Source organism: Crocuta crocuta, unplaced genomic scaffold (assembly GCF_008692635.1).
Source record: "Crocuta crocuta isolate KB4526 unplaced genomic scaffold, BGI_CrCroc_1.0 scaffold44, whole genome shotgun sequence".
NCBI classification, from domain to species: domain Eukaryota; kingdom Metazoa; phylum Chordata; class Mammalia; order Carnivora; family Hyaenidae; genus Crocuta; species Crocuta crocuta.
In genome coordinates, this window is record NW_027530179.1 from 8,452,618 (window position 1) to 8,467,326 (window position 14,709).

Genomic DNA, 14,709 nt, shown 5'->3' on the forward strand with positions numbered 1-14,709 from the left:
TCTCTCTCATGCACCACTGCCATCTTTCTTTCTCTACATCCTTGCTACCCAGTGTAGTCTGGGACTAGTAGCACTGTCACCTATAAAGTTTGAATAAATACAGCATCTCAGCCTCTATCCCAGACCTATGGAATCAGAATCTGCAATTTAACAAGACCCTCAGGTGATGCATGTACAGATTCAAGTATGAGATGCATTTCTAAATCTCCTAGCTGATGTGGATGCTGCTGGATACGGGCCATGCTTTGAGTAGCACTATCAAGGGCTACGAATTGGAAATCGCCCCTGCCCCCACCATAGTGACAATGAAAAGTTCTGTCTCATACTCATTCTCTAAGCTCATTCTCCTCTTACCTGCCTACTTCTCCTGTCCCCAGTAAAGATAGAAAGCGTCTCCTGTTCCCAAATGTGGAAGACATAGGATTGGGGACATTGCCATATGGGGCCAGTCTAGCCTAGGGCCAGAGAAGGTATCATCTGAGAAGCCATCAGAGCCTGAATGGTGATGACTGGACACCTGGGTCTCCAGCAAAGAATGCAGCCCCTAGGTTCTCTACTGGCCAAGGGAGAAGAAATGTAAGGCAGGAACTTCTGGGGACAGCTGTGCCCAGTGTCACACTATGTGCTACTGCCCCTAATTGGCTTCCAAGGGATGTATGTACTCTTTTGCATCCACTTGAATCCGACTTAAGCATGTGGCCAATTTATGGTTCACTAGACATGCCAGGCATGACATGGCTAGTCTCAGATGTCCCCTATTTGAGAGTCTAAATTTAAGTCCTCCAGTTCTCCTTTCCTGAGGGCTAGCTCTGTTGCTGCCCATTACTTGATCAAATGATGGACCCCCAGGCAGTAGGCCCCAAGATGGTAGACTCTGTTTGATGCATTTTTGTGTCCCAAAGTTCCTGCTTGTTAACTGGCACAGGGTACAGCCTCCAGTCACAGGCAACAGGTGTCCTCAAACCCAGGCAGGCATAGATGATGTACTCACCACCTCGACTGCTCTGAGGCCCCTCCTGAGGTTGCCCACCTCCTTCTCCAGCTCTGCGAGGCTGTGGGGGAACACAGGAAAGAAGAAGAGCTGAAGGTGTTTCAGAGAGAGAGCACTGCAAAGTATGATGGCCTTGGAGTCAGTAGACCCATGCTCCAGGCCCTGCTTTGGCCACTAACATGTGGCCCTGACAAATCATCTCCCCTCTGTGCTCCGTATGTGCTTCTAGAAAATAACAGTGGTCAAAACTTATGTTCTAAAGATCCTTTCAGATCAGAAATGTTATGCTGAATATTAGAAGGTTTCCAACACATGGCCTCTGGCTTGAATTATTTTTAATACCAACAGCTAATATTTATAAGCTCTTAACATGGTATCTTGCATGCAGTAAGCATTTGATGCATATTAGCCATTTTTCACTGCATTTCTGCTTCTGTTGGAGATGCTTCTATCAGCCTATGGCTGTTCAGGTCTGACTTCTTATCTATAGCAGGTAATATTGGTGCCACATTCATATCTCCTTGAACCATCCATTGTGGTGTACAATCCTGACTTCCAATGATGTGAGCACTTTCTCTAGGGGCCAGAGCTCCCTCTGCCTGTACCTATGGCCAGAGTTATGACCTGCCCAGAGACCCTCAGCCAGTGACTGACAGGAGATGGGGTAGGATATCCTAGCTTCCTCACCATTTGGGTGGAATAACTAGAACAATTAGTCTATCTTGTCTTCCAGACTTCTCTGGAGGGATTAAGCTCCAATTGCTCCAGGGGTAACTGGCTTAATAATACTTCCATTATTGGTAGTCTTTCCATCCCTGGCTCACTTCTGCACTGTGTTTCCTAGGAGTACCTCTGAAATAAGGTTTTGAGAGCAAGTAGCCGGTCTTCATTTGGGTCTCTTAAAACCAGACCCTGAGACACTGCTCATTCCTAGTCAGCCAGAATAGCAATGAAAGGAAATTTAGATTAAGAGTGTGTGATCACAGGGAGAAAGAAGTCTTGGAAGGGCCCTTTACTTGACTTTGGCGGCTTCTGGAAGATGCTGTAGCTCTGAGGGCATGTTCAGGATGTCAGGGAAGTGCTTCTCCAGGATCATGATCAGGTAATGGAGCAGAGAGATGTTTCTGTGGATGAAAGATCAGGGGTAAAGGAATGAGGGCCAGGAGGAAACTAGAGCGGGGTGGGGTGGGGGAAGTCATGGAGAAAAGGCAAGGAATTTGGGTTGGAAATGGGAGGAGAAAGGCCAGGGTGGGTGAGATGGAAGATAAGGAAGCAGATACAAAGTCCCACCTGTCAATGCTGGACTTGGTGTCTGCAATCTTGTTGAGGCTGGCCACCCGGAACCCATAGGCACCCCCACGCTGCCCTTTGTTCATGAAGTTGCCAATGGCCAAGACGACCTCTAGCATCCGCATTAGACGCTTGCTGCGGATCAGCTCCCGGGATGCTAGCAGGATGGCTGGGAGAGGGGGGACAGGTCAGACCCCTGCAGAAGCTGGGCAGTCCCCTTGAGCCCCAGGATGATGCTACTACAAGTCCAGTCTTCAACTTTCAGAGAGGCAGAGACTATGAATCACACCTCAACAGATTGATCTACTCCACACCTGCACACTTCCAGGGGAAGCAGGTAAACTTGCCAAAAGCGACTTCAATAAATAACCCATTCTCAAAATGTGCTCTTAAATATATATCTTTTCTTGTATATGGTTAAAGATTATAAATATATTCTTTCTATGGATATACACAATAATATAATACCTTTACTTTTTTAAACTTAGTGATTAAACTTCTAAATTTCAGCATTTTACATATATGGGACTGTTTCTACCTCTTTTGAAATGCTGGGTGGGGGGTTGTGGGGTGGAAAAAACCCTGTCAGTTAAATTATAACGTGTCACCAATAATAATATTCCCATATTTTTGTTCTATATGCTTTGTAGCTAGTGGCATCTTTGATTTAATAGCTTACTTAATTAACATCTTGTTGAATATCGTTTGAATTTTTTCCCAACTTTTAGGCATTTTAAGTTTCTACCCAATTCCTTAAGTGATACGTTTTCTAGAAATACAAACTAAGGTTAACAGTAACCAAAACTTCAGTATTTCATTCCAGTGTGGATACTCTGGCCCATCCTCAGCTATTATGCACTTATGGCAGATGTGCAAAATTGGGATACAAATCCTACACAGAAATTTTGGCTACTAGTTATGGAATATGCTTTTTGATTATTAAGTGTGGTGACCAGACCACCAAACCATCACATGATCTTCAGCTTATGCCAAACTGAACATTCCTTAAGATGCTGCTATGGAGATAAAATGAGAACCATCTGACTAAAAGTTTGCAGAAATCCTCAAAAGCAGTTAAAAATAAGTAATTGTAAAAAAGAAGCTGTAATGTGGAGATCCCCCAGGACCTCCCAGCTTGTACCCACTTTAGCTTCCTTCCAGGTCACTTTCTGTGTCCTGGACACCACCTGGGCCTGCTCCCACTTCAGCTGTGGCCATCCCACCAGGGAAAACCCAGCATGGAGTACCCTGGGATCCTCTCAGCCCATATCAGCCACAGCTCCAGCCAGCCAAAGTCACGATACACAGAGCCTACACAGGGAATGACCATACGTAAAACCATTCGTTCAAGTTTAAGAGGAGTAACTGTTCTGCCTGTTCATAGAAATAAAAACTGAAAGTCAAGCAAAACAAAAACTCAGGAAAAGAACGAAGTGAAATGGATATAAGCAATATGCCTGATGAAGAGTTTAAGGTAATGGTCATAAAGATGCGCACTGGACTGGAATGAAGAGTGGAAGTATTCAGTAAGAACTTCAACAAAGAGAAAATATGAAAAAAAATCAGAGCTGAAGAATATAACAAATGAAAAATATGTACACTAGAGGGGATAAACAGATTAGCAGATGAAGAAGAACAGAACAGGGGCGCCTGGGTGGCTTAGTCGGTTAAGCGTCCGACTTTTGCTTAGGTCATGATCCCGCGGTTCGTGGGTTCGAGCCCCGCGTCGGGCTCTGTGCTGACTGCCAGCTCAGAGCCTGGAGCCCGTTTCAGTCTGTGACTCCCTCTCTCTCTGACCCTCCCCTGCTCACGCTGTCTCTCTCTCTCTCTCCTAGAAATAAATAAAACATTAAAAAAAATTATAAAAAAAAAAAAGAGCAGAACAGAAATCTGGTAATGGAAAACACCCAAGCTGAACAGCACAAACAAAATGGTTTCAAATGAGCACAGGTTAAGGGATCTTTTGGATAGCATAAAGTGAACAAACATTCACATTATAGGGGTCCCAGAAAAAGAAAAAAGAGGCAAAAAACCTACTTGAAGAAATAATAATTGGAAAGAAACAGACATCCAGGTTTAGGAAGCACAGAGAATTCCAAGTGAAATGAACCCAAGGAGGTCTACACCATAACATATAATAACTAAAATGTCAAAGATTAAAGATAGAGAATTTTAAAAGCAGCAAGAAAGAAGGAAAGTTACACACATGGGAACGCCCCCATAAGACTGTCAGCTAATTTTTCAGCAGCAACTTTGCAGGCCAGAAGATAATGGCAGGATATATTCAAAGTGCTGAAAGGAAAAAATCTACAACCAAGAATATTTTATCCAGCAAGGCCATCTTTCAGGATTGTGGGAGAGATAGGAGTTTCCCAGGCAAACAAAAGTTAAGACTTTGTCACCACTAAACCATTCTTACAAGAAATGTTAAAGGGACTACTTTAAGTAGAAAAGAAAGGCTTTAATTAGAAGTAAAATTAATAATTAGAAGTAAAATTAATAAAAGATGTAAAAATATGACACCATATACATAAAATGTGGAAGGGGGAGTAAAAAAGTATTTTTAGAATGTGTTTAAACTTAAGTGACCATTAACTTAATATAGACAGCCATATACTTAGGATGTTACATATGAACCTTATAGTAACTATAAACCCAAAACCTTTAATTGATAACAAAAAATAAAGCCAAGCATAACAGTAAAAAAAAAAAAAAAAGTCACCAATCACAAGGAAAGAGAGCAAGAGAAGAAGAAAGGAACAGAGAAAAACTACAAAACAATCAGAAAACAATGAATTAAAATGGCAATAAGCACGTACCTATCAATAATTACTTTAAATGCTAATGGTCTAAATGCTCCAATCAAAAGACACAGAGTGGCATGATGGATTAAAAAAAAAAAGACTCCTCTATATACTACCTATAAGAGATTTGCTTCAGACCTTATATACTACTTATAAGAGATTTGCTTCAGACCTTAACACATTTACATACTAAAAGTGAAAAGATTAAAAAAAAGATTGTCCATGCAAATAAAAAGAAAAAAACCCAGGGTAGCAATACTTAGACAAAATGACTTTAAAACAAAGACTAGAGACCAGGGCATTACATAATGATAAAGAGATCAATCCAAGAAGATGATATAACAATTATAAATATCTACGTACCAAACATTAGAGCACCCAAGTATACAAAGCAAATATCAAAACACATAAGGGGAGAAAATGACAGGAATACAATAATAGCAAGGGACTTTAACACCCCACTTATATCAATGGATAGGTAACCGAGGCAGAAAATCAAAAAGGAAATAGACAGGGGCGCCTGGGTGGCTTAGTCGGTTAAGCGTCCGACTTTCGCTTAGGTCATGATCTCGCGGTTCGTGGGTTCGAGCCCCGCGTCGGGCTCTGTGCTGACTGCCAGCTCAGAGCCTGGAGCCTGTTTCAGTCTGTGACTCCCTCTCTCTCTGACCCTCCCCTGCTCACGCTGTCTCTCTCTCTCTCCTAGAAATAAATAAAAACATTAAAAAAAAAAAGGAAATCGACACATTGACAGATATATACAGAACATTCCATCCAAAAACAACAACAAAATACACTTTACAAGTGCAGATGGAAGATTCTCCAGGAAAGATCACGTGTTAGGCACAAAACAGTCTCAATAAATTCAAGAAGGTTGAAATAATACCATGCATCTTTTCTGAACACAGTGGTATGAAACTAGAAATCAATCACAAGAAAAAAACTTAAAAAACCATAAATCTGTGGAGGCTAACAATATGTACTAAACAGCTAGTAGATCAATAGAAAATGAGATGACATTAAAAAAAATACATGTAGACAAGTAAAAATGAAAACACAATCATCCAAAATCTTTGGGACTCAGCAAAAGCAGCCTAAGGAGGGAAATTTATAGCAATACAGGTCTACCTCAAGAAATAAACATCTCAATCTAACCTTATACCTAAAGGAACTAGGGGGGGAAAAGCCAAAGGTGAGTAGAAGGAAGGAATTAAGGGGTAGAAGTAAATGAAATTGAGCCAAAAGAAACAATGAAAAAGATCAATGAAACCAAGAGCTGGTTCTTTGAAAAGACAGACAAAAGTGATAAGCCTTTAGCCATATTCATTAGGGGGGGGAAAAGAGGACAAAACTGAATCAGAAATGAAAGAGAAGCAACAATAGACACTATAGAAATACAAAGGAATATGAAACTACTATGAAAAACTATGTGCCAACAAAAATGGACAACTTAAAATAAATGGATAATATACCTAGAAACATACAATCTTCCAAAATTAAATCAGAAAAATAGAAAATACAGATCAACTACTAATAACAAAACTGAATAAATAAATAATCCAAAAACTCAACAAAAGCCGAGGAGCAGATAGATTCACAGGTGAATTCTAACCATTTAAAGAAGGGTTAATACCCATTTTCAAGATATTTCAAAAAACAGACGAGGGAGAAAAGCTTCCAAATGCATTCTATGAAGACAGCATTACTCTGATACCAAAGCCAAAAACACTACACAACAAAAACAACCCAATACATACAGGCCAATCTCCCTGATGAACAACAGATGCAAAATTTCTCAACAAATTATTAGCAAATTGCATTTAACAATAACATTAAAGTGGGATGAGGTGGCCGAGTGGTTAAGGGGATGGACTGCTAACAATAACATTAAAGAAATCATTCACAATCAAGTGGGATTCATTTCAGGGATGCAAGGATGGCTCAATATTTGCAAATCAACATTGACACCTCACATCAGCAAGAGAAAGGATAAAAATCAAAGGACCATTTCAACAGATGCAGAAAAAATTGACGAAATTCAACATCTGTTTTGGTTAAACTTTCAACAAAGTAGGTTTAGAGGGAACATGCCTGAATACAATAAAGATCATATATGAAAAACCCACAACTGTAATCATACTTAATGGTGAAAAGCAAAGTGTTTCTTTTAAGATCAGGAACAGACAAGGATGTCCACTCGCACCACTTTTATTCAACATAGTAGTTAAAGTTCTAGTCACTGCAATCAGACAAGAAAGAAGAGGTATACAAATAAGTTAAACTGTCACTACTTGCAGATGACATGACAACACAGAGAAACCCTAAAGATTCCAATAAAATTCTATTAGAGTAAATGAATTCAGTAAAGTAGCAGGATACAAAATTAACACACAGAGGTTGGTTGCTTTTCTATATGCTAATAATGAAGCACTAATAATAAAGCAACCATTTATAACTGTACCAAAATAAAATCCAGGAACACACTTATTAAACTCTGAGAACTATAAAATACTGATGAAAGAAATTGAAAATAAAATCAATGGGAAGATATTCCACACTCAAGGATTGGAAGGATATTAAAATCTCCATTCTACCCAAAGTAATATACAGATTCAGTGCAATCCCTGTGAAAATACCAACAGCATTTTTCTTTTTTTTTTTTTTCTTTTTTTTAATAGTTTATTGTCAAATTAGTTTCCACATAACACTCAGTGCTCATCCCCACAAGTGTCCTCCTCCATGCCCATCCCCCCTCCCCCCACATCCATCAGTCCTCAGTTTTTGTCAGCATTCAAGAGTCTCTCATGGTTTGCCTCTCTCCCTTTCCCCCACCATTTCCCCCCTTCTTCTCCCCCTTGTTCCTCCGTCAAGTTCCTCCAACAGCATTTTTCACAGAACGAGAACAAATAACACTAAAATTTTGTATGGAACCACAAAAGACCTCAAATAGCCAAAACAATCTTGAGAAAGAAGAACACAGATGAAAGTATCAGAACCCCAGATTTCAAGATACACTATAAAACTGTAGTAATCAAAACAGTAATGGTACTGGCACATAGATTAACAGAATAGTGTAGAGAGCCCAGAAATAAACCCACAATTATATGGTCAATTAATCAATGACAAAGGAGGCAGGAATTTACAATGGGGACAAGAAAGGTCCTTCAATAAATGGTTCTGAAGATGCTGAATGACTTTCTTACACCATACACAAAAATAAACTCAAAATGGATTAAAGACCTAAATATGAGACCTGAAACCATAAAACTCCTAGAAGAAAATGTGGGCAGTAATCTCTCTGACATTGAGCAACATTTTTCTAGATATGTCTCCTTGGGCTAGGGGAACAAAAGCAAAAATAAACTACTGGGACAACACCAAAAGGAAAAGCTTTTGCACAGCAAAAGAAATCAATAAAACAACAGGGCAACCTACTGAATGGGAGAAGATGTTTGCAAAGACAGATCTGATAAGGGGTTAATATCCAAAATATATAAAGAACTTATATAACTCAACACCAATAAAGCCTAAACAATCCAATTTAAAAATGGGCAGAGGAGCTGACTAGACATTTTTCCAAAGAAGACACAGATAGCCAACAGACACATGAAAAGATGCTCAACATCACTGATCATCAGGGAAAAGCAAATCAAAACCACAGTGAGGGATAAGCTTACACCTGTCAGAGTGGCTAGATCAAAAACACAAGAGATAGCAAGTGTTGTTGAGGAACTGGAAAAAAGAGCTCTTGTGCACTGTTGGTAGGAATAGAAATTGGTGTATCCACTGTGGAAAACAGTATGGAGGTCCTTCAAAAACTAAAAATAGAAACACTACATGATCCAATAATTCCACTGCTGTGTATTTACCCAAAGAAAATGAAAACACAAATTCAAAAAGATATCTGCATCCCTATGTTTACTGCAGCATTATTTACAATAGCCAAGATATGGAAACAACCTAAGTTTCCACTGATGGATGAATGGATAAAGAAGATAGGGTTGTGCAAAAGCTTTTTATTTTGGTGTAGTCAAGGTTGAATTTTGCTTTTATTCCCCTTGCCAAAGGAGACCTATGTAGAAAAATGTTGCTAAGACTGATGTCAAAGACATTACTGCCTAGCTTTTCTTCTAGAACTTTTATGGTGTCAAGTTTAACATTTAAGTCTTTAATACATTTTATTTTTTTGTATGGTGTAAGAAAGTGGTTAAGTTTCATTCTTTTGTATATAGCTGTCCATTTTTCCCAGTACCATTTGATGAAGAGATTATCTTTTCCCCATTGTTGCCCTCCTAGTGCAGATTAATTGACCATGTAAGTGTAGGTTTATTTCTGGGCTCTCTATTCTGTTCCATTGATATATATGTCTGTTCACCTGCTGTACCATGCAACAAAGGAAAAAAGAACAAAAAACCCTCTTAAATATAAAGAACAAACAGGTGGTTGCCAGGAGTGGGGGGAATGGTGAAATAGGTGAAGGGATTAAGAGTACATTTATTATAATGAGCACTGAATAATGTATAGAATTACTGAGTTCCTATATTGTACACCTAAAACTTAATATAATACTGTATGTTAATTTTACTGCAATTTAAAAAATGAAAATATATACAATTGTGAATCTTAAGTATATACACTTGTACACCTTAAACATATACAATTTTTGTTAATCATACCTCAATAAAGCTGGAGGACAATTCTCAAAACACCAACCAAAAAAGAAGATACACACAATGGAATATTACTCAACCATAAAGAAAAAGAATGAGATCTTAGAATTTGTGACAGTAAGAATGGACCTAGAGCTATTATACTAAGTGAAATAAGTTAGAGACAGACAAATACCATATTTTACTTATGTACAGAATCTAAAAAATAAAACAAAAACTAGACACAGACCCATAAATACAGAGAACAAACTGATCACTGCCAGAAGGGAGAAGGGTAAGGGGTTAGGCAAAGTGGGTGAAGGGAAGTGGTAGACATGAGCTTCCTGTAATGGCATAAGTCATGAAGATAAAATGTACAGCATAGGGAATATAGCCAATGGAATTATAATGGCACTGCACAGCTACACTTCTGCTAAGCATAGCATAACATACAAACTTGTCCAATTTCTATATTGTACATATGAAACTAATGTAACATTGTGTGTTAACTATACTTTTATGTACACATAATGAAATTAGCAACAAAAGTATAACTTTAAATTGAAAAAAAACCCAAGCTATTAAAGTGAATAATAAGGTTTGTCAGTAGCTTCTACCTTTGAACATGTTCATATTTTATGACCTAATAGCAGTATTACTCTTGATGGGTATTAGAGTGGGTTCTAGTTGTTTTTTTAATTCTTAACAAATAGATTTTTAATTCTTAACAAATAGATTTTTAATTCTTAACAAATAGGTTAAATAAATTATGGTGTTCATAACAGTGGAATAAAATGCAGCACTGAAAATGAATAACTCACTGCTACATGTAATAATAGGGTAACTTACAACCATAATGCTGAGCAAAAGACACCAGCATAAAATTATTATATTATACCATCCATATAAAGTTCAAGAAAGACATAGCCTTTAGAGAAGACAGAATAACAACTGCAGGGGGTACTGTCTGAGAGGGCAGCATGAGGAAGGGCTGTTTGGGGCAGGCAACATTCCATTTCTCAACATGGATGTTGACTTCACAGGTGAGTTCACTTTATGATAATGCATCAAGTTGGACTCAGGATTTGTGTACTTTTCTGTATCCATATTTGAATGAAAAGTTTACTTTAGAAAACTAATAAAAGTTTTTGGCAATTTATATTGGTTGGGATAGTTTTTCTAGGGTTGATATGCTATTTGAGAAATTTGCAAAGGAATTCTAAAAATGCTAAAATGTTGGCAAAACAAATTGACAAGAGTTCAAAGAAAATCAGCATAAATGAGGAAAGTCCCATTGCAATGCAGACATTTTAGATATATTCATAAGAATAATATATTCGTGAATATATTCATAAGAATGTTTACATTTGAAACCATATCCATCTTGACTATATTCAGTAAATGTATTCACAATAAGAAGTGGTAAATTTGGTATATTCAGCAGCGAACATATTCACAAGAATATATTCAAGAAAATGTTTCATGAATATATTCATAGAAGAATTGGTAAATCTATCAAGTTTGGTGAATTGGCTTTTGGCAAATTGACCCAGAGGCCCCGTTGGGAAGTGGTGGGTAGGATGTCAATAGCTCATCACCAGCTGGGATTGGCCAAATCTTAGTTTTTCCAGGAATAATTCCTAGAACTGCAAGGAAAAATATGAATCCCACCTCCCGCACAATCCTTTTGTCCCCACTCCTAGTGAACCCCCTGACCTGATTTTGTAAGCTACAACTTCAGCCACCTCTTCTCAACTTTCAGGGAAGACTTCCAGACCATTCTAGAATAGCAGCCATTGCTATAGCTGAGCAATTATTACATTGGCCAGCAGGTTTTGCCATCCAAAATATGTCTTACTCTGCTTAGCTGGATATTAAAGGGAGACTCTCCTGAGCATTCAGTGACTAACTCTTAAGAGTGGGCTCTGAGATTATCTGAGATGAACCCTACCCAATGGCTAAGTTACTCTGGTTCCAAACAGCAATTGCTCACATTTGCTCCACTGACCCAAGACACACAAAGCGTTGAGCACATGTCTTGGACTGATTTCCTTATCTGTGCCTCATGCCCCAAAGGCAGTCTGCAGCAGGACAAAGAAGGCAGTCTTTTTGAAGGTAAGGAGTTGCTCATCATCAGGGCAGAAGGGACTGCCAGACCTTAGACCTACCGGATCACTAGTGATCTCAATCCTTCTCCCTCAAATGATCATTTATGATGACAGCCAGCCTGCAGTTCCCTTGTGTGAATGCACACGTGTGTGTATGGTGGGGGGCAGACTGCAGAAGGTGTATGCCTCTAGCTCTGTCACACCCACCTACCCCCACCCCCAAACATCCCTGAAGCAGCTCCAGGAAAGGTCATTCTCTGGACTCCGCAATCCCAGGGAATGCTTGCCAGCCCTGGCATCCAGCAGAGGGGGCCCCTGCTCTGCTCTGCCCCAGCCGTTCCCCTCAGCATCCTGGACTCAGGCTCTCCTATTCTCCTCTGCTGCCCTGTCCTCCCCTGGTGAGTCTGCATGGACCATCTTGCCTTTTTCCCCCAACTCCCTGCCCTCTCATCCTCTGCCACCATCTGTGAAGTACTACCCAACTAGAGTGAGAGATGAATTCTGAAGAACATCTGTGTTCCAATCCTGTCTCCACCACTCACTGGTAACATAGCCTCAGGCAGCATGTCCCCATTTTAGACATGAGAGAATGGATGCACCCGTAGCAATGTTGTGAGGACCAATGAAGCCATCCACATGGAATGTTTCATGCAGTGCTTGCTACATGGTTCTCACTGAATTACAAAGTGCCCATCTGGAAAAGGCCTGTGTAGGGGGGATTCCCTAACCCAGAAAACCAGATGCCTCCAGGGGCTACCCTACCAATTTCCTACCTTTCTGAACAGGTCACACTTAAAACAATGTGCCAGAGGTCTTCTATCAACTTAGTAGCTCTAGAGGAGGGTAAAATTTGATGAGCTCAACACATGCCAAGCCCAGTCCTAGGTGCTTGCTATCATCATCTGTTCAGCATTTTGGGCCCAGCTGGGGCAGATGACAACAGATCCCTCACCTTGGAGAGTTTACAGGCTGAGGCATAGGAAATGTGTCACATGTCTGGCACATGTGCTAATATAAACAAGTATATATATTTACAATAGCCATAGTTTTAAATTTTGTCAGTGGCTTTTTTTTTTTTTTGGTGGGGAAAAGGGGCAGATTGAGAATGAGAAGTTTGGCCCTCCCAGATGCCTCTCCACTCTAAGCCTCACCACACCCTCAAACTTACCTTCCACTTTGGGCTTGGCCTCAGCCAGACGCTCCTGGAACTTCTTTTTGAAGAATAGGGCCTGTAGGCGCTGCTGGTAGTGGTCAATCCTGTGGATGGGGTGAGCTACATTGTGAAGCAGCCCCCTTCAGCTCCAGGAGCTAGATCCAGACCCTCTTTTGCCTGTGCACCCCTAGCCCCTTCTCAATGTTCACTGCCCTGACCTGCTCATTTCATAGAGGAAGCGGTCAGCCCGGGCCATCCGCTCAATCTCATGCTTGTGCTCCTCAAGGAGGTCAATGTCGCTCTTCTCTGGGATGAACTTGAGGAGCTGCAAAGAACAGATGGAGGTTACACAGGAAACTGCTGAGAAGCTGATATGAGGGTACAATGCATGGATGCCCATACACTGCCCAGGCTCAAGGAGGGGAGGGGTCCTTAAAAGAGAGATGCATCCTCATGTGGTGGGTTTATGCTTCATCTGCCCAAAGGGGACCACAGGACACCCAGCTCTAGACTTTTCTTTTTTCACTTTTTAAAACTGAGATGTAATTTATATATACTAAAGTACATTGTCCTTAAGTGCATAGCTCAGTGATTTTTTTCTTTTAAACCCAAGTTTATTGAGGTATAATTTACATAAAATGCCTCTATCTTAAATGTGCCATTCAATGAATTTTGACAAAGCCACCCACTGAACTCCCATGCAGGTTAAGATACAGAAGATTTCCATCCCCCAGAAAGTTCTCTTGTAACAGTTCAATAAGCCACACCTCCACCTTATAGCCTCTCAACTGAATTCTATCACCTTAGATTACATTGGTCTATTCTTGAACTTCATATAAATGGACTCATGCTGTGTGTTTTCTTTGGTGCCTGGCTTCTTTCGCACAACACGATGTCTGAGACTCATTCATGCTATAAGTATTGGTAGTTTGTTTTTTATATGGGCTGAACAGTATTCTATTGTAGGAATATACCACTGTATATTATATGTAGTAATTATATATAGGAATTATATATATTAATTATATATATAATACATAATACAATATATATAATAATTGTATGTAATATATACTATAATATATATAGTAATTATATATAGGAATATACCACAGTATATTATATGTAGTAATTATGTAAAGAAATTATAAATGTAATTTCTCATTGATGGACAGATTGTAGACAGTTTGGGGGTTTCATGAATGAAACTGTTATAAGATTGTAGACAGTTTGGGGGTTTCATGAATGAAACTGTTATAAGAATTCTCCCGGCTATCTCTTACAGTCAATGTTTGCACTCAGTTCTCTACATCTAGCCATGGAATTGCTGGGCAGTAGGATAGATTTACAGCCTTTCCATGGACTGCCAAATTGTTCCCCAAATTTTTGTACCCAAGGATAATTCCAAAAGTTGCTTCGCACCCTTGCCAACACTTGGCATTGTCAGTCTTTTTGATTTTAGCTATTCCAGTGGGGGCATGTGGTGCTGCCTTGTTACGGCTTACTGTATTTCTCGGATGCCTACAAGTGTTGAGCCACTTGGAAATTCTCTTTCACTGAAGGACCTGTTCAAGTCTTCTGCTCATTTTCAAGTGGAGCTGCTTGTCACTTTCTCAGTGATCTGGTAGAGTTCTTTATTCTGAATATGATATTTTTGCTAGTTGCACATAAAGCAAATGTCTTCTAAGGTCTGGGTATCTTTTCCTCCTAGCAATGG

General features: G+C 39.6%; 1 protein-coding gene across 2 annotated transcripts in view; it reads right to left on the reverse strand.

The window, feature by feature from the left end:
- DAAM2 (dishevelled associated activator of morphogenesis 2) overlaps positions 1-14,709 on the reverse strand; it is a 121,172-nt gene that overhangs the window by 4,672 nt on the left and 101,791 nt on the right. For both annotated transcript variants that reach the window (XM_077765012.1, XM_077765011.1), the window contains 5 exons: positions 13,211-13,317; positions 13,008-13,096; positions 2,282-2,450; positions 2,008-2,115; positions 992-1,052 (listed from right to left, as the gene is read on the reverse strand). In XM_077765012.1, the coding sequence (XP_077621138.1) occupies positions 992-1,052; positions 2,008-2,115; positions 2,282-2,450; positions 13,008-13,096; positions 13,211-13,317 (534 nt within the window). The remainder of the gene's footprint in view (positions 1-991; positions 1,053-2,007; positions 2,116-2,281; positions 2,451-13,007; positions 13,097-13,210; positions 13,318-14,709) is intronic.